Source organism: Astatotilapia calliptera, chromosome 15, assembly GCF_900246225.1.
Source record: "Astatotilapia calliptera chromosome 15, fAstCal1.2, whole genome shotgun sequence".
Taxonomy (NCBI): Eukaryota; Metazoa; Chordata; class Actinopteri; order Cichliformes; family Cichlidae; genus Astatotilapia; species Astatotilapia calliptera.
This window is the reverse complement of record NC_039316.1, coordinates 13,594,272-13,615,440: the sequence shown is the minus strand read 5'-3', so window position 1 is coordinate 13,615,440 and position 21,169 is coordinate 13,594,272. Positions and strand designations below refer to the sequence as shown.

Sequence of the window (21,169 nt, the reverse complement as noted above, 5' to 3'; positions counted from 1 at the left end):
CATGTCCTTCAACACATAATCATTGTGTATAGTATACATAGTTCTATAGTATATATCCAGATTGCTTCTAGCTAAAAAAGTCTTTTAAACTCAGAGCCATCGACTTTTTGAAAACTTGCCTCTTTCATCTCTCTCAGGTGAAGGTTATTTAAAGAAAAAACCCCATGAAGCTTTAATTCTTCACTTTCTGTCCTTCCTCCAGTGACCTACAGTACTCATCGCTTCGGGAAGACTTATCTTTTCTGGCTCACAAAGGGCAAGATGACCTTCATGTTACAGTCAAGACAGCAAATTTCTCTTCGCTCATCTCATGTCATCAGCTGAAAATTCAGCTTAGTGCTGCTCAAGATACACCTCATTCAGACCTCTCCTCCCCCTTAGCTTTTACCAAAGCTTTTTCTTTTACCTGGCTACCGCTGAACTGAAAAATTACAGATTTTTCTGTCTTTCTGGGTTCACATCAAATGTCAGCGCAAAAAAGCCTGAAGCTCATACAGTTCTTAAGCTTGGTTATATGCGACTTTTGTGAAGAAAGGCTACCAGGGATTAGACTGAGGCCTCACTAAAACTGAGGAACATATGCAAAATGCATTTTTACAAAGGATAAAGAGCACTGGAAAAATCAAGCCTGTAAAAGTGAGTGCACAGCTCACCTCTGAGAGTTGAGCCATGTAAAGAGACTTGTTGCACTGCAGAAGCTGAGCAGCCAGGTTACAGTCCTTTCTGTACATTTCCTGCAGAGGCACAAAATGGCCACAATCAAATGAAAGAACAGAGAATGAATATTAAAACTTTCGTTGCCAGCTAAATTTCTGGTCTCTTTTGGATCAATACTGCTTAAACTCTATTCTCCCAAACCTACTTTCCTTCTTCAGAAACACAAAACTTCTTATTTAACTGGGGGGTACAAAATGACTCCGGAGCCCCTCCCCCCTTTGAAATTACAACATTAAATTGTGCACACGCATAACAAGACGTAGAAAATTTTGGTTTTAAGTCCTCAGTGACAATCGCCTAAAGACTAGTTTGTGACCTCCAGGTTGCAAAGGTGAAATGTTCATTAACCACAGCTGGTGAGTAGTTTAATTGTGAAATCAGTTTCTAAAGTTCCAGTCACAAAGGCCTAAAGAATGGCCAACTGGTGACCAGGAAAAATTTGTTTTGCTTGAAGTGACTAGCTGTTGCTGACCAGACCAGCAAACCAGAAATGCGAACCTTCATTTTTAAAGTCAAAGTTTTTTGTTTTTTTTTTTATTTTGATTTTATTGATTAGCATTCAAATTCAAATCTCAGTGAAAACAGTGAAAAAAACACACAAACAAACAGTGAAAACAGAACAAAAATCTACCATAAAGAAAGAAAGCATGAGACAAGGCTAATGAAAAGGTATTGCTTATTACGCCAACCCTTTTCACAAAATATCTTTTTGTATGCAGCTCCTGTACACAGGGCTTGAAGAAAATAATAAAACAAAGCAAAAACCAAACAAACAAAAAAAAAGAAAAAAAAAACTTTCCACCTTAGATAAGTAACTACATCAAAGCAAAAGAATCAAGAGGTTGTTTTTTTTTTCTCCTTTTTGCTCTTTTCATTCTTGATTTATATATTTTCTAATACTCTATTTTTAAACATGTTTTTAAACAAGTAAAATGAACTACACCTTTTTAAATCACTGTCATAACTATTCCACAGGTTAACTCCTCTAACAGAAACACATCTCTGCTTTATATTTGTCCTTATCTTGTTTTTTTTAAAGAAATCTGTTTCCCTTAAGTCATATTGACTCTCTCTGACTTTGAACAGCTTCTGAGTACTGGGGCAAAGCAAGTTATTTTGTATACATTATCTGTGCCATTTTATATTCAACTAAATCATAAAATTTCAGGGTATTCAGATTAATAAACAAAATGTTAGTTGGTTCTATATAGTTTGATTGGTTTATAATTCTTATAGCTTTTTTTTGTAACTTGAAAATATGAAGAGTGTTCGTTTTATATGCATTACCCCATATCTCTAGACAATAAGTCATGGAAGCAACAGAGAACAATAAAGTGTGTATAATGTTTTTTTGTTCAGGACATGCTTTGTTTTATAGAGAATAGCAATGGTTTTTGACATTTTTGTTTTCACGTGGTTTATATGAGACTTCAAACTCAGATTATCATCAATTATCACTCCAAGAAATTTATTTTCGTACACTCTTTCAATTTCAATTCCATTAACCCTTATTTTAGATACATTTTTCATTTGTCTAGTGCCAAAAATAATCAATTTTGTTTTCTTTATATTTAATGATAACTTATTTATATCAAACCAGTTTTTTAATATATTTAAGTCCTTTTCCACTGTAGTCAGAAGCTGTTCTAAGTTTTTACCTGAGCAGTACAGAGTGGTATCATCAACAAACAATACACATTTTAACAGTTTGGAAACACTACATATGTCATTTATATATAATATAAATAATTTAGAGCCCAGCACAGAGTTCCATAGTGCTGCAGCCAAGATGTTTGAAAAGGTACAACTTTTACTTAAAAGGTGAATGTTCACCTTTTATGGTTTGCAGTTCATTTTTCAAGTCTTACTACTGCCTGGTATGTAATGAGCAAGTGTTTGCAAACAAGTCAGCATCTTCCATGCAACTACAGGCAACCATAGCAAAATGCTAGCAATCAAAGCCCTTGGTAGCCAAAGTTCAGTCCAAAGATCTTGGCCATGCTAAATTATAAAGCTTTTGAGTTTACATTTAAGGATATGTGGAAAATTCTGATCAATCGCCACAGCACAAGAAATTCTCACAACTCTAATGCACACTGTACACCACCTTATGGCAATAGGAAATCAGCATTGTTTGAAAGCATTATCGGATGATCACGTTTTCATTGTGCGTTCCACACATGTAATGTCAAATATTATTAGTGGATGTAATCTAACACCAACTAGAGGCCACAGGCTGTTGTAAAAAAACTAGCTTGTCAAGGGATTAATACTGTCACGACTGCAAGAAAAGTGTCAACTGCAGCAATAGCAGCACATCTCCGTGTCCCCAAAGGTGTTAGGGCCCTATCATCACTCCTTGTAGCTTTAATTTTGCATGTTAGTTTTTGGTAGTTTATCTGCCATTTGTTCCTGGAGACAAAGAAATCTTCATTATATAACATCACTGAACTTAGTCTTCAGCTCTTTATTGCTGTTTCTTTTATCCTTTAGTCAGTGCAAAGTTGCATCACCCACACTGCCATCTTATTTGCTGATATGCTAATATCTGCCGACAAGTTTATGCATTTACAGTAACACACCCAGTAACACACCAAACATTTTCTTCTTTATTATTTGTCAGACACAACATGTAGTTCTTGTCCCAGTTGTGCATAACTTATGTAGCCTAACAATGTCTCTGCTACAGAGAACATGGTAAAAAGTGTTGAGTTTCCGCAATGGGATACCTGAATGAATGAACCACTTCCTCTACAAATGCCATAATTCAAGAGGTAACTACCCCTAGTGACCAAATGTATAATAAAAACAAAATTTAAAAAAACCCAACAACTTTTAACTTATCCATTTATGTTCCCGCTGCCTATAAATCAAAGTTAGATCCTACCGGTCATATTTTTTTATATGTATAATGGAACAGTAAAATCACGAGTCCATTTTGAACTTTAATGCAACAAGGTCATCTTACTACTGAGCTTGCATGTCTTACTCACAAGTTTGTCCAATAATCTGAGAATTTGCAGCTCCTTTCTGGTGCTCCAGTTTGCATATCATAGTGTCACTGGGCAAGACTATGAAAACCCCAAACAGAATGTATGGAAGCGCCTATTTTCTATTTGCCTCAAACAATAACTTCATACTCATCGTCTGGCTCTGCAGAGTTGAATGCTGGGCACTGCTTTACTTACATTGTCTTCTTGAAGCTTCTCGATGGTGAGCTTTGCCTCCATCAGGTGGTTGTTGAGGACGATGATCTCTCTGCTCAGAGCACGCTTTTCATCATCGTGGTGCTGTGACTGATAATGACAGAGCAGGGATTTAAAGATTACTTTAAAGTACTTTCCTCTGTGTAATTCTTTCTTGTGTGTTTTTTAGGAATGAAATTTATAGAATTTATAGAATAGATTGTTTATAAGAGACCTTTCAGACTAACTTTCAAAATTGATTCTTGCATGTTTTTAATTCAAATATGAACCCGGTAAACATAAATAGAAAATTTTTGATAGATCTTTCTAATTTTCTTTTGAGATCTAGGTCGTCAGTACTGTTTATATTGGCAACTGTATATGTATATTTCACCTAACTCTTTTGGGTTTTGGTGCCCGTTGGAAGTGCTTTCTGTTCTGAGTGTTGCTGTTTTAATTCCCTTTTACTTTATCTTGTTTAGTTTTACTTTTCATGGTTGCCCTCTTGATTGTCTTCAGCTGTCTTTAGTTCCCCTTCTATTTCCACCTCACATGTATATATTCCCAGAGTGTTCCTTTGTCCTTTGTTGTGTTGTCCATGTAACTCAGTAGCTTTTCTTTGTGTTTCTGGATATTTTCATTTGGACTTTTTAGATTAAATGCTTGCTTTGGTTTCTACTTCTCTCCTGCGTCCTATTTTTGGGCTGTCACACCTAATCCATATTGCTTACAGCTGAATATGACAGCAGCCTATTACATACGTATTTCTTAGCTACTGTTGATGAATGGGAAACTTTAATGTCAGTAAACTGAGCTTCCATATAGTTAAATAATTTTTTATTGCATTTTTTTAAAAGCAAAGTTTCTGTTAGCTTCATCACCTGTCAGTAAAATGTATTTTGGCCAAGAGCTTTGGGTTTGTGGAAGCTGTAATTAAAATGCCTGAGCGTACAGTAGTTCCGCCTCTTTGAAAAGTTTAACAGACTCAAACTATATCACAGTGTTTATCAGTCTTGTAATTACGTTCTCTGTAGTTGTGCAGGGCCAAGGGGTCAGATGGGTTTGCGGCACCTCAGGAGTAAACAAGCTTTACTATTACAGAGAGACTTACTCAGCACCTTTCTCACCCTTGTGGAGGGTGTACGTGAAATGAATCAATAACAGCTGATGAGAACACTTCAAAAAAAAAAAGAAAAAAAGAGGCTACCAGCCTTTATTTTAAAAATCACCAATTTTCTTTACACAAAAAGCTGGGTGACCTTCAGCTCTTTATTACCTGTACTTGGTATCTCACATTGTCATCAAAATGATGGCGACAGCAATGATTATTATCTTGTGCTGTAACAAACCCATTCGACGAGCATTTTCAGCTGTCTATTCAACAGCGAAGACACCTGATGGTCATACAGTGTTCTCCGGCAGACTAGTTAATTGTATCTTTCCACCAGCAAAAAAAAAGCAATGTCTGACAAATGAAGTGAGGTGCAGAGCACTGAGGAACAATGGGTTTGCTATCACTCTGCTGTTGGAAGGAGGACAGCCAATTGTAATAAGCCATAATTAACGTCAGTGGTACCAACAGAAGGGCATTCATATTCAAACAAGCTCACCAAGTGCTCTGTATCATCTCTAAATCTCAAGGCTTTCCTACTTGCTTCTTTTCTGTCTACAAATACTGCAAATAGTTGACCGCAAACCTGAGAGCTTATTGTACAGCATGTACACAGGGTTTAAAACACACAGACACCTGTTAAGATACTCACATTTCTGTGGATCTTCTCCTCCAGATCCTGGTTGATCCTCTGCAGTGCTGAGTAGCTACTTTGTATTCTAAGTGACACAATAAACAACAGCGCTCACTTGCAGGTAATAGATTGAACATAAATAGTAGCAGCCGAAGACTTCTGCAACTGGAAATAAGCAGATTGGCAGGCTCAGCAGTGCACTGCACAATTCAAAGCTGAATAACACGTCATATGTCTCGTAATAGAGGGATTTTTCCCCCCACAAGGCATGGTAACATATATGGAAAGATTTTGGGCACCAGTAATAAATATTGAGCCGCAGCTCCACTATGGCTGACAGAGGACCCCAGCCTGAGGATGTCAACGTAATTAAAATGAAGGGGAAAAGGTGACGTTTTGATTATATTTTATAATTACACCTCTCGGGGTTTCTAAAAAGTACCTCAAATATAAAAATGCAACTCCTTTTTTCATTTTAATACTAGTAAATGCAAGGTTTATGTCATGAAACGAATTATTATTATCTTTGTTTTAAATCTGTCTAATCACCACCAAAGCAGATACTGTGATTAGTTTTGGGAATTGGTTTTGAGTCAGCGCCATAATTGCTTTTTGTTGTTTTTGTTTTTTACTGAGTGACATCAGCACCGTCACCGATCTGGTGGTTCTTGGTGGAAATCTAAATGGACAGATGTACCGAGATGAGGTGCTCTAACCTGTACACTGCACAGAGTATCAGTAGTATATCCAGACACTTCGTTGGCCAGCATTTAGTCCCAGTATGGCTCCTGTTGAGGATGCCTGAGACATGCCGTGTTGACGTGATCATCAGAAACAGCTACAACCAATGACCACTGCACAACGGCAGCCTTCACCCATCCAGGAATTGGACAGCAATTCCTCAACAGCAGACTCAGACACTTGTGTGGCCTTTCACAGAGGAAACCATGCACTCTATCTTGTATATGCACATTCTAAAGTGTCAGACTATAAAATCTATGAAATCTATTTAAAACACAAACTGGTATTTGTTTTTGATACCACAAGTAAAAACTTGTGTAAACAGCAGGTGAAGATAACAGAAAAAATTACTTTCCAGGAGGTAATTTAAAATGATACAGTATTGTGAGTTACCCAGATAAGAAACACTGCACTGCAGCACTGCATAATTTGCTGATCTCTCAAACACTTGTGGTACAATTGACTTGTGCAATTAAATTCTTAGATCTTAATTGAAGGATGATCTCTAATATAATGACTTAAAGACCCCCTCGATACGTGCTTTACGATATTGAAAAGAGATTAATAATAGCTTCAGCCCGCTTTGGTTCTCACATAAAATCTAGAACGCTCGTGGTAGACATATAATCTTTATTATTTCACTATGTTTGAGTCTCCAGGTATTTTCTGCTAACATCACATTGGTATACCTTCTGTAGTGGATCATAAGGGGTTTCAGAAAATCACCTCATATGTCTACTCCTTAAACAGTGATGCAGTATTAAAAATTTTTCCTTAGGCACATGAATGAAGTGCTATATTTAGAGCAGTCAAGATGAGACGAATCCTGCACATGCTTTAGATAAAACAAAAGCAGAATTCAGATTGTTTTTTAGTAGTTTTAGACAAGTGTAAAGAGGAATTTTGTCAATCTTTGTATTCAATCATTTTCAGCTTTTTACGTTAAAAGCCTTTTGTAGCTATTTCTGGAAATATCCTCACTTTCTTAGATTTTTGAGAAATTTATAGCACCATCTATACAGGTCATCTTGCCTGGAAGTCTTTCTGTCTCGTAGCCTCGTATTAGTACCCTCCCACTTCTCTTTCTCGTGATCTGCACTGTGTGCAGTCACTGGTCTTGGCCGGGTCCACACCAAACAATCCGGACCCCGTCTGATCCAAACAAATTTATTTTGGTCTCTTTTGACCAAAGAATGTGCTGCCAATATTCATCAGGCTTCTTTTCATGTTCTTTGGCAACGTATATTATTATCCTGGCGCCAAGTTGGAAACGGCGAAGCGCAAGTGGCACCATTTTCTGAGGGTGGCCACTGCACCTTCTGTTATTCATAGGGTGGCTCTTCCAATTACTCCTAACACCTGGTACAGCTGTGTTTCAGCATAGAAGTCTGATGCTGAACATAGGCTCATCCACCCATCCATATTTTTGTATAAGCAATCACCCTGAAGTGGAATTTTAAAGTAATATTGTAGACTTCTGACATGTAGTTTGATTGTTCATCATCATGTACAGTAAATGTCAAACCTCCAAGCAAAACACATTTGAGCTGAGCAGTACTTAAAGGCACACTGCAGTGTGCCATTCTTGGGCCCTGACTATTTCAATATGACTAATCTTCAAAAGTAACATTGTTTTGTGTAGCACTGTGTTACAGCACCAATGATGCGGCGTTAAATGCATCTGTCAAATGCTGACATAAGCTCAAAATGTTTAAGAACCCAAATTTCTCTTCTTGAAAGAGAAATAAAACTGAATTTGGAAAGGAAGCAGTGAGTTTGGTGACACTTTTCTGGAAAGGGTTTAATAATCTGCTGCCAGCGTCTAATTTGATCTCTTTATTTTGTTATTTTGTTATTTCCCTTTAGGTGACAGAATAACCATGCTCTGCTTAAAACTGATATATTATTTGTTTAGCATTCAGTTTATCATTGTGTCCGTGTCCTGTATTATGCTTTATATCAGGGGTGTCAAACATAAGGCCCGGGGGCCAGAATCGACCCGCCAAAGACAACAATCCAGCTCACTACATGTCTTTGGAAAATGTGGATGAGTGCATAGATTTTGGACTTCTAACTGTATTTTCACATTTTACAAGTCGTCCTACTGATAAAGACTTCCCCCACAGCAATTCACATACAACAGTGTAATAAAGTAATAATTACACAATTGAACAACAGAAAAAAATCCCAGTTTTTTTACTACCTACTAGTCAGTTTCAATTTCAGTTTTTTACAATGTTTCCACAATAAAAAGAATAAATTAAAAAACAGGGAATTTTCTGGGAATTAATAACAACTTTCCTCTTTATTACTACAGGACAGTCTAGACCATGAGCATCCAGAGCTTCTTCTGAAATGTAATATTTATCTTTCACAGTTTAAACCCAAAGAGTCATGCTGATAGATTTCTTTAAATAAATAGAGCAGCATTTATTATCATGTAGTAAAACTAAGATGTGTTATAGAAATTATGCTTCTTTTTCTTGTATTGAGATTTTACAGGGATTAAACAGATTACAGTTCAACTTTCCTACACTGACAAAAAAGGGAGGCCAGCTTAAGATCAAAGTGGGCCACCGATGTAAAATGAGTTTGACATCCTTGATTTATACAGACTTATAAACAGTATTTGATTGAAGAATACATTTGTATATTATTATTATCATTCCTATTATTGTTCTGCAGAACAGAAACCTGTGCTAACCCTGTTTTAGTCAGGCCAGTTTAATGTCAACAGGCCTGCTCAATAAATAAAATTAAAAGTTTTATCTCAGACTTCATAAAAAGTCCACTAAAACAACTGCTACGTACTTCTTGTGTTGTTTGGGCTGTAATGGGCTTCTCCTACAGCTCCCTCAGTATATTTTATCTTTCCTCAGTTTTAAGCTTGTGTTCAGTGGACCAGAACTGCAGATACCCATGGGTAAGTGCTGAATGTGGAAAGTCCAGTGCAAGCACTATCCACCACAGAACATTTGTGAAAAAGATGGGATATAAAACATTTGCTGTTGCTGTTTACATTCCTGTGACAGAGCTGTGTTGTTATTGTCTTTTACTCTCTCTGCTCATGTTTGCTCTCACAAGTGGAGAAAAAAAGAGAATCTTAATTTTCTGAAACTGAGAAATGTTGACTGCAATTTGTCCACAAACAATTTGTGAAATCTTCTGTGCCACACTGCCACCATCTTCGCCCCCTGGGTGTTGTAAAGTTTGTACTGAGGGGCCTACCTGCGCAGCTTATCAGTAAACTTGTCCAACTCCTCCTGTGCTCTGCGCAGCTCCGTCTCCAGGTACTGCCGTGTGGAGTCAAATTCGCTCTGCAGTAGCTCCAGCTTGTGTGTTGTGTAGTTAAGTCTTTTCCGTAAGTCCTCCTTCTGCTCCAGCAATGAGCTACACACACACACACACACACACACACACACACACACACACACACACACACACACACACACACACACACACACACACACACACACACGGGTTCAGAGCACATGATGGAGGAAACAGGCTCCTAACTTGAGTGCATGCTTATCTAAGTAGTCTACAGATCTTTTTAATGCACCCCTGAATGGCTGTGCAGTTATGATGGGAGCATCATGAGAGGGTGATAAAAGTAGAAAACTTGTTTGCAAAAGTGCATGGTGCGAGCAAAACATGGGATCAAAACACAGATCTCTAATTAAGAATCCAGGCTGGGGTAAGTAAGGATACAGAGCTTTTAAGACTTTAGAGCATTAGTCAATCTTTTTCAGTATCAAAGCTTTGCAGCACATCACAGAAACCTCATCAGAAAGTAATACAGGCCCAATGGAGAAAAAAAGAGGTTTTAATCAGTGATGAAACATGAGACAATGAAATCTAATATGTCATGCGAATAGACCCCGAAGGCTCAGATTTACAAAACGACGATATTCCCCACATGTAATATGGGAAGACAGCACAATGATGAGTATTTTTAGAGTATGTGCATTACCTGAGCTTCAATCTAATAAAAGGGCAAGTGTGAGTGGGAAAGGAGGAAATGTCTGTTGCCTTGATGGATCTGAGTGTGCACGGTGGGGCTTAATGGACCTCATATTGACGGACAGATGGAGGAAGGAGGGTAATGACTCTATCTGAGACGGATAACAGATAGCAGATTGGATGGAGATGTGGTCACGACGTTCTTGTCACTTCCTCTCTTTGTCTCTTTTTCTCACTGTTTAACGAAATCATAGATTCAGGGAGTCGAGGGCTGAGGGACATCGAAAAAAAAGAACAGGGACAGGTTCCTTTGAGGGATTTTGTTTTTTCAGGACACTAAAATGAGGTATCACCCAGTTTAATCTAATTAGCATGCATGATAATCTTTCTGCAATCGATAAGATGAAAAGTAGAACGGGTCAAACCAGACTTCATACAGAACCTCATTGGGTATAAATGAATATTTCTGCTCGATTATTTCTCAGTAGTTTTGTCCAAATGTCTCTTTTAATTTCCCCATTAAAGGCAAATTACAACACAGATGCACCAGATATGTGCAGGAGACATGGACACAGAGGACGACTTTGGTTCAAGTAGCTATGTTTGGTATATCCACACTAAGCTTAGAAAACAAAATTGAGCTGAACTAAAAAAGGTGACTCATGAGCACTATTATAGGCCACTATAGACCACTATTATTACACCTGTTATTATGGACCACTATTTGTGTACTGAAAAGTGTTTTTTATGGTTAAAGACCATTATTTGTGCATTAGTGTCATTTTTTTTAGAAGCTATCTCATTTCAAAGGGTTGAATGACCATATTGTGTTCCTATCCTCTGACCTAGATAGAAGTGTTACAACAGCTGTTCAGTTTAGGGGAATAAGGATAAGGATGCTAAATAAGAACCCAGACACACAGTACAGGGTGGGCCATTTATATGGATACACCGTAATAAAATGGGAACGGTTGGTGATATTAAAGTCCTGTTTGTGGCACATTAGTATATGTGAGGGGGCAAACTCCTCAAGATGGGTGGTGACCATGGTGGCCATTTAGAAGTCGGCCATCTTGGATACAACTTTTGTTTTTTCAATAGGAAGAGGGCCATGTGACACATCAAATTTATTGGTAATGTCACAAGAAAAACAATGGTGTGCTTGGTTTCAACGTAACTTTATTCTTTCACGAGTTATTTACAAGTTTCTCTTTGTTCACAGCCATTGACATGTCGAAGAGGTTAACACGTGAGGAGCGGATCGAAATTGTGTTGATATCTGGTCAACGCAGTAACCGGGTCATTGCAGCAGATTTCAATGCAAGACACCCTACAAGACCACCCATCTCCCAGGCTACAGTTAGCAAACTGCTTGCTAAGTTTCGTGAAACTGGTTCAGTTTTGGATTTGCCAAAGTGTGGACGCAAGAAAACTGTCACTAATGAAGAATGGTCTGACACTAACCCACATTGGATGGATCCCTCCAAGACTGTTGGACCAACAAAAGTGATGGTTTGGTGTGGTATATGGGGTACAATGATAGTGGGTCCATTCTTCATCAATGGAAACCTCAAGGCCACTGGATATTTGAAATTGCTACATGATGATGTGTTTCCCTCTTTATGCACTGAAGCTGGCATGTTCCCTGAGTTTTTCCAGCAAGATGGTGCACCACCACATTATGGGTGCCAGGTCCGAGCATTCTTAGATGAACAGTTTCCTGGAAAGTGGATTGGTCATCGTGGGCTAGTTGAATGGCCCCCAAGGTCTCCCGATCTGACCCCCTTAGACTTTTATCTTTGGGGTCATCTGAAGGCAATTGTCTATGCTGTGAAGATACGAGATGTGCAGCACCTGAAACTACGGATACTGGACGCCTGTGCTGGCATTTCTCATGCGGTGTTGCTATCAGTGTGGGAAGAGTGGGAGAAGAGGGTTGCACTGACAATCCAACACAATGGGCAGCACATTGAACACATTTTATAACTGGTCAGAAACTTGTAAGTAACTCATGAAAGAATAAAATTACGCTGAAACCAAGCACACCATTGTTTTTGTTGTGACATTACCAATAAGTTTGATGTGTCACATGGCCCTCTTCCTATTGAAAAAACAAAAGTTGTATCCAAGACGGCCGACTTCTAAATGGCCACCATGGTCACCACCCATCTTGAGGAGTTTGCCCCCTCACATTTACTAATGTGCCACAAACAGGACTTTAATATCACCAACCATTCCCATTTTATTACAGTGTATCCATATAAATGGCCCATCCTGTACTATAGACCAGTTGGTAACCCCTGGCAACTACAGGTCGCTAGAGAAAAATGTGTAATTCTTAGCCAGCTGTACCAAAAACCTCCTTGCATTTGCTTACAAAAGCTGCTCAAAGTTGCACTTTTTGAAATGTGTTGGTTGGAGCAGTAAGGCGGTGGTTTTATTTTGATGGGGAATGGTGTCTTTTTCTGGTTTGTGTATCATGTTTTTAGCTTCACTACCACTTGCCGAGTATTCGGAGGGTGTTTGCAGACAAGTCAGCATGTTACATGTGGTCAACACAGCAATCACAGCAAGGTTTGTGGAGCAGCGCTCTCTTTGGTGCAGCTTTCATCTGGTCAACACGCACTCAGCAACTGGCTGGAGAATATTAATTTTGCCCTAGTAACCAGAGGTTGCCAGGAGCTCAAGGCCTGTGTCAGTGAAGCATTGGTGGATTAAAACTGAATTCCACCACTGTCCAATGTTACAATAATAAAAGCTGAATACAGTTTACTGTCCTAAAGTCCAGTGTTTTGTCAACCCATCCACCCACCCCATCTTCTCCGCATGTAGACTTTGTGGCTCTATAAATATCACCTCACGTCTACCTTTTCTTGTCTTCTCTGCCACACATAAATGCAGCTAGATCCTTGCACAAACTCACAATGTTTTGTTTTTCTTAAAGAATAACAAAAAGATACATAATGCAGTGCTCATATTCTCTCAGGTTGATTCCTCTGTATTAGATATGGATTGCTTCTATTTTTAAACCAATTAAGTTTTATTTTATGAAAAACTGAGCATCTGAATTTTTCATTTCCACTTTTTTTTTTTTTTTAGCAAAGCAACATAATATCTTATCAAATTTAGAACTTATTTTTTCTCATGTTAGGTAAGTTGTGCTTCTGTAAAAGTAGTTTACGTTCTCTTTTTAAGCCTTTTTTTATGCACTCAGATTGAGTATCCTGCCTCAAGCACAGCTCTAGTCTCCATTTACTCGACTGTAAATACAAAAATGCTAAATACTAAATAACTTCTAGCTTCAGTCTAACTTCAGACTGAAAGTGGGATAGTGTTTATGTTTTATGGAACTGTGTCAGTGAGTAGAGAAAACCTGCCCACAGAGTGATTCAATGACTGTGTCAAATGACTGAGTGACATTTGAGTGCCGCATTATCCAAGCAGCCCCCACCTCCTCGCCTCATGCCTCTCTGTGATTGGTTGGAATCATCAGGGGAAAACAGGTGTTTGTTGTTTGGTAGAGGATGAGTTAACGTGAAGTAGCTCCAGGGATGTTAAATCCCCCATTAGTGACCTCCCCAGTGAACAGGAGCTGAGTCAGACATAATGAGTGTTTTCATTCCAGCGAGATGAGATGACGAGGCAGCGTGACTTCTGGGCTTGGAGAGGCGGGATGAGGCTGCTTTAGCACCTCTGGATGGCGAGAGGAGACACCTCGTGGGCGGATGAACGGACAAACAGATAAAAAACGAGGATGGATGGAAAGATGGCGTCTGAGACGTTCACTCTTACCTCTTTTTCGGATGTTTGCCGCCATTTCGGGGGACTTTTAAGGCGGTTTTGCCAATGTATATCTTTTTCATGGTTTGTCTGTGTTCCTTCCCTCTCATGTGTTTAAAGGGCTTGACCACAGGGAGACAGCATTTATGTTAGTTTTCCAAAGGAGACCAGCTAAGTCTGGAATTAGTGAGTGATCTATCTGTGTTGACCCTGCCAAACAAAGCAAACAGACAGGATGGCAACTTTTAGTAAGGACAAGTCAAGCAGGACAAAACTGATGTTAAGATCCATGGACAGATTCTGTTGGTCATATTCATATGAAAGAACCCATATTATTTTTTAAAGGGCCTGTAGTTGTATGTAGGGGATCTGCTACTAAAAATAACAAATAAAATAAATGCTTTTCTCATAATTTTTCTCACATGCTGCACCTCTTCTCACCTTCTGTCTGAAATGCTCTTTAGCTCCAGTCTATTTAAGGCCTCTCCCCCTGAAAACCCGAATTTGCTATGATCCAACTCTCATTCTACATAAAATCCCTTTTGAGCACAGAGCACACATAGCAACGTTTGCAACTTACCCCTCCGGATATTGCATCAAACTGAAAATAATTCACTGGGTCTTCAGATGCCGTGAAGATTCATGCGCTTACTCTTAGTACCCGACACCAGAACATTTGGTGTGCTTTGCTCATGGCTGAGATATTTTGGAGAATATGTGCCAAAACTAGCCACTCTTATACCACTGTTATGTAGATGAGTAACAGAAAGTCTGGAAAAGTCTGGACTACAAATGAGGCATAAGAAGGACTTCAATAGCTTTTCTTTGTGGGTGAGAATTACTCTATTTGGTGTTGACTTTGTCTTTTTAACTGTGCAAACCCCTGTGTAGAAGACTAAATGACATGGAAATCCCATTAAGCATAATGTGGACAGTTTAATGGCAAATATCCCACGAGTTTTGTCCCGTTTCCTTAAATTCAAGGCACTAAATTCAAAGTAAAGACCATTTTTGTCTTACTTCTTCCACTGACGGTGCACAACGTTTCCTGCAAAGAAACAGCGGAAGCGAAAATGAGAAGTAAAACTGTCTGAGACATCAGCTGTAAATGTCAAGCTTTGGACTCAGTCCTTCAGACATAAAGAGCAAGGGATTCCTTTCAGCTTTCTAGCAAAGTTCAGCTACCATATGAGGGGAATCCATTAAAGGAGAGGGAATATATACGCTCACGGTTTGAACACTCATTAACTCAAATATCCAATCAATCACATGGCAGCAGATTATTGTAGTTACGCATGTAGATACAGTCAAGATGACCTGCTGATGTTCAAATTGAGCATCAGAATGAGGACGAAAGGTAATTTAAGGGCCTGAACATGAGATAGTTGTTGTCGTGGCAGGGTTTTCTGAGTCATCAACCCAATATCACAGCAAAGCATGTAATAGACCTGCAGGACCATCCTATGGATGCCACGCTTTGCCTCTCCTAGGTGTGAAATGGAATTAAATTGTAGTACCAGTAGAGGGCGATAGTTTATTTAAAGCCAACAAGTTAAACTGACCAAAGTAGGAATGAAGTACAATCCAGGCTCCTTCTATTCCACGTAATATTAAGCTACGTGGCTGATATGTGTTTACGTGTATATGTGTTTCATTAAAAGTTCGTCCATGACTGTTTTTATGTTGCTTTTAAATACATTATCGCCCTCTGCTGGCACTGAAAGGTACTGCAACTTAAGCATGCCTGTCCATTTCATGCGTAGGAGAAGCAAAGCATGACATTCACGGGATGGACCAGTGGGTCTATTACACACTTTGTCAGTATACTGGGTTAAAGTACTTCAGAAACTGCTGATCTGCTGGGATTTTCCCACAAACCCATCCCTAGGGTTTAAAGAGAAAGCATTTGACAACATCTGTTGACTGTGATACAAAAGCAGCAATCACTCATGAAACAAAGGTATGCAGAAGAGCATCTCTAAACAAGCTACTGATCAAACCTTTGCACAGATGTGCTACAGTAGCAGAAGACCATACTGGGTGCCACTCCTGTCAACTAAGAACAGGAAACTGAAGCTACAATTCATACATGCTCATTAAAACTGGACAACAGAACCTTGGAAAAACATTCCCTGGTCTATGAATCTCAATTACTAAAGTGACATTCAGATGGTAGGATCAGATTTTGGCATACAGCATGGATCCATCCCGCCTTGCATGATGGTGTAATGGTGTAGACAATGTTTTCTTGGCACACTTTGGGCCCCTTAGTACCAGTGAAGGAATGTTTCCAGCACCTTGTTAAATCTGTGTCTCAAAGATTTAAGAGCGTCCAACCAATTAATATTAAGATGTACCTAATAAAGCGCCCGGTGAGTACATTCTGTGTATATTTTTATTTCTTAAATTAAAGGCTCCCACAAACAGCTTGTCTGCATCTTCTTCTAAAATCTAAGTTCCCCCCACTCAGTTTAGGGAACATTTGGGGAACTGAAAACCTGATTTTGAATGAGAAGTATTCTTTTGTGACCACAAATGCTGTATATTAAAAGAAAAAATGCTAATTGTTTGACATGGAAAAACACGCAAAGAAGCACTAAGCTGCCTAATCACTGACACGCTGTGAGTGTGGTTTGATGAAATTTTGAAAGCACTCTGGAACATAAGCAAACAACCCCCACAACTGCCTTCATACAAAAAATGAAATGTTTGAAACATTTGTCTATATCTTTTTAAAAAAACATAAATGTTCACAAAACTTTTCTACGTTCTTAAATATTGTGTTTAATGCTGAATTGTTTGCTTGTGGTCAGGAGCCATTAGACAAAATCTGTTGGAGGTTAAAAAAAACTGCTTCTGGGTCCTGGCAGGACATAGACTTGTTTCATGTCACTAGTGGTGGGGGAAAGTCTCCTGTGACAGGCGGATATCAGACTTATCAGTAAAAACAAACATCCCTTGCAGACTCAGTGTCTTCATCTCGTATATGTCCAAACACAAAGAAGAGGAGCTGACACATCCAGGCAGTGTGAATGAAGGAGTTTGACAAGCCTGAAAGACTGAAAGTCTTTTGTATAAATATTTCCTCCATCCCTCCAGTCCTCTGCGTCTTGGTGGCGTCCGCAGCACAGGTGCAGCCTTCAGCACACAGACAAATGGCGCATGTTATTGAATGAGACAGGCTGTCAAAGCTTGATCAAAGCTCCTCTGATCCGAGCAGCGGGCTGACCATCTGGGAAGGAAGCAATGACCGACTGTGGATGGGACTGCAGCGAGTTACAGCTCATGTTTGGGGTGTTGTACCCACTGATATTGTGTACACACACGCACGTATTATGAAATAAAGAAACATGTTGATCTACTAATGCCCAGTTGTTGGGAGGTGACTTCTGCTACTGGCTGAGAAGGCAGGGAGACATGTACTCCTCCAGATGGTGACAGCTCACTACCGCCACTGGAGCCTTCACTCCAGCTGCTCCCCTCTGAGTCATACCAGCTTCGAATATGTGTGTGCGCGCGTGTGTGTGTTTAAGATTTGGCAGGTGCGAGCATGTATTTGAGAGCATTAAAGTGGCAGAAATGTGTGAGTTTATCCATGCAGGTGTACGCTTGATTGTCCGTATGCATATGTACACATTTGTTTGTATCTATAAGTCTAGGTGTGTTCCTGCTTGTGCGTTCGTGTGTGTGTGTGTGCCTGTGTTTACTCTGCGGCACAAGCTCTGCCTATTCAACCTCCTTCTCCCAGGCTTGAATTAAAGTAACGCTGTCTGCCATAAAAGTGAAAAAGGACAGCTGTTAGCGACACGTCTCAGGCCCCATCAGGCGTCCGCTGTCAAAACGCCAACGCACAACCGCGCACGCAACACCCTCGCTCATTCACTCGCTTGCTTGCTTCTTCGTCTTCCTTGTGCCCATCCTCACACTGCAGCAAAACCTTACAAGGGGCTCGTTCGGATGGCGGTGCCTGCCACCCACTCGTGCCACGCTGACATTCGAGAGCATTGAAAAGAAGAGGAAGAGGGAGGTGGTAAAAGAGGAGGAGGGCATTAAAGTTGTGGAATGAGGGAGATGGAAAAGTAGAGGGGTGTGTGTGTGTTTGTGAGGGGGGGGGTTGCTAGCCAGAGTATTTACAATAAAGCCAAAGACATTAAAGAGGAAGCGAGCTTTGCCAAATTACAAAGGAAAAGCAAATAGAGCGGGTGTGAAGTCTCTGCTGAAAAGTCATCATTTCTTTACCTCCTTCCTCTCCTTTTCCTCGCCTCTTCCGTCAATCTCTTTCTTCCTTCCTGGCTTCCTGATTGCATCTACCTTTCAGCAAGATTGGCTCTCAGGAAAAACCCTTATCACAGGCCCAGACCTCAGCATTAGAGCGGGGGAACCCGAGTGGCTGACTCATCCAGCAGCAGGGAAAGAAGGCAGAGATGATGCTCTTTCTGGCCCCTGTGCCTTCGGATTAACAACCTGCAGTAGTCACTCAGTCCAATGGCATGTACAGTATGACTCAACCACCTCACAGACAAAAATCAGCTTTCAAATTAGGGTGCTATTCTGTCAGTGTGTGTGGGTTTATGTCTTAGCTGTTTCTCGGTCCTGCATTGATTAACTCGGGAGCAGACACCTAAGTAGTTTCACAGCAACTACCAACATCATTAGCGGCAGCAGGGGATAATGACCCGCTGAACGGATTTCACGTGCTGCTGATGGCACCCGGCACTGGGGAGTGTGAAATCACGACAACATCCCGAGAGGATTTTAGAATGAGCGGAAGAGGTGATGGAGGCTCGCCGATCCCAAATACAAACAGTTCTGTTCTGCCAAAACTGAAGGAGTGAACACAGAGAACAGAGTCCAACATCAACCACAGAATAAGCTGCAGGCAGACATTTAGACGTAGAAAATGGCACCGCGTTAAAAAGAGGGTTTGATACAGGCACCGGTATAATGATGAAATGCAAAGCTAGAGAACTGGTTTGAATGTTATCTGTTTATTTATCTTCCAAGAGTGCCTCTACCACTTAATACATTAACACTTTCCCTACCAGAGTATTGTTTTCAGCATACCACTCATTTGTGATTCCCTAATTATTCAAGCCTCCTCATGGCATTTTTGTTCAGGGAATATATAAACACATAATACCCTCGCCTGTCACTTCATTATGTATACCTGTTCAGCTGCTTGTTAATGCAAGTATCTTGTCGGCCACTCAATGCATGTATTCATGTAGACATGGCCATTAGAAGATTAGGAATTGTTGTATGATGGTAGGGTCAGAATTAGTTGTAAACACCATGAAAGCATGGATTCATCCTCACTTGTATCAACGGTTTAGGCTGCTGGTGGTGTAATGGTGATTGCGTTTCTCATTTTTGGACCATTCTCAGTAGATCCTAGTAGATCAGCAGCTTCTGAAATACTAAGTCCAGCTGATACGAACAACCATGTCACATTGAAACCCTCTTTCTTCCCCTTTCTGATTCTCTGTTTGAACTTCAGCTTCACCCCATTCCTGCAAACGTAAAAATGCTTTGAGCTGCTGCCATGTGATTGGCTGTTAATGAGCAGTTGAATGGTGTACCTAATGAAATGGTCAGGTAGGTATGTTGGGTTTATGGAGGCTTATTGTGCTTTTGACTGAGTGCATTTGGGCAGTCCCTGGAAGAAATTTGTTTTCCATGTCCGAATCAAAAATTTGATATTTGAATGCCAAATAAATTTTAAAAAAAAATCAGAAGCCACATCCTTGGCCACGGCCATTTTTCTACTTTGCCATTTTAAAGAGCGTGATCAAATCCACTCCAGAACTGAACTGCTTCTATTCTTGCCCATGCTTCAAGTCTTGATCACGTTTTATTTAATGGCTTTGCAGTTTTTACAGAATCCTGCTGGAAAACAACACAATACATGACACAGATCATTTAAATGACTCTGCAAATACTTCTTTCACCTTGAGGAACTACAGAAATAGCTTTCAAATTTGCAAATAGACTCTGTATATTTTTATATATTTTATTTATTGACTCTATTTAATTTGTAAAATATGTGTATACACACACACACACACACACACACGTAGAAAAACATTTAGTATACACATCCAGAATTTTTTATTTTTTATTTTATTTATTTATTTATTTATTTATTTATTTTTTTGCATATACTATTATATATTGTACATATATTTATTAGTTTCAGATTTAGCCATTCGTATATTTTGCCTGTTTATGTTATTGTATTTTGCACAACTCTGTTGCTTGTGAAGCTCGCACACAAGAATTTCACTCGCATGTGCTGTACCAATGTACCTGCACATGTGATGTGACAATAAAAAGTGATTTGATTTAATAAAAAAAACAAAGATAAAATTCAAGCTAGGAGCCTCAGAGTGGCAAAAACAATGACCTATGCGTTCCTAAAAGAACAAACCCGCACACTGAGCGCATTAAAAACATAAAAACATGCTGCTCTACAAAAAAAAATGAGCTCATCCTTCAGACAAGATACTCATAGTGCCAGCGAAGCCTTCCGAGAGCTGTCCTAGCAAAGACGCTGAGATCACGTCTTTCTCGACCCAGAATACACCCTCTCACAATAACCCCAACTTTTAAACTCTTTCACAAGTTGAAACCAAAGTTTTCCCACTGATTACTTTGTTCCATCTCAGTGGTTCTGAATTACTTTCACAATTTAAATTTTCCCAGAAAGGATGAGAGCAGAAAATAAATAAATAAATAAATAAATAAAAGCATTTCTGTCCACAGTCTTTTCATTTTTATCCATTTATTTATTTATTTTGCTGGTTGGAAAGAGGAAAAAGAAATACAGCTGTGAAAATGCTGTTGTGGTGCAAAAAAACAAGGCCAGTGTTTGCCACGTTTGCAACCACAACCAAAAGCAGACGGGATGGAAAAACACAAGCGGCTTTCAAACGGGTTCAGCTCATTAAAAATAGAACAGACACAAACACACATGGATGCACGTGCACACATGTGTATACACACATACACGCACACACGCATGCACAGCACGCCACCCAC

General features: G+C 39.5%; 1 protein-coding gene across 2 annotated transcripts in view; it reads right to left on the bottom strand.

The window, feature by feature from the left end:
• LOC113037399 (brain-enriched guanylate kinase-associated protein) overlaps positions 1-21,169 on the bottom strand; it is a 39,298-nt gene that overhangs the window by 7,124 nt on the left and 11,005 nt on the right. The window contains exons 3-6 of one of the 2 annotated variants that reach the window (XM_026194419.1): positions 9,617-9,778; positions 5,666-5,732; positions 3,906-4,013; positions 654-734 (exon numbers count right to left, since the gene is read on the bottom strand). In XM_026194419.1, the coding sequence (XP_026050204.1) occupies positions 654-734; positions 3,906-4,013; positions 5,666-5,732; positions 9,617-9,778 (418 nt within the window). The remainder of the gene's footprint in view (positions 1-653; positions 735-3,905; positions 4,014-5,665; positions 5,733-9,616; positions 9,779-21,169) is intronic. The other variant, XM_026194420.1, reaches the window with a different exon arrangement.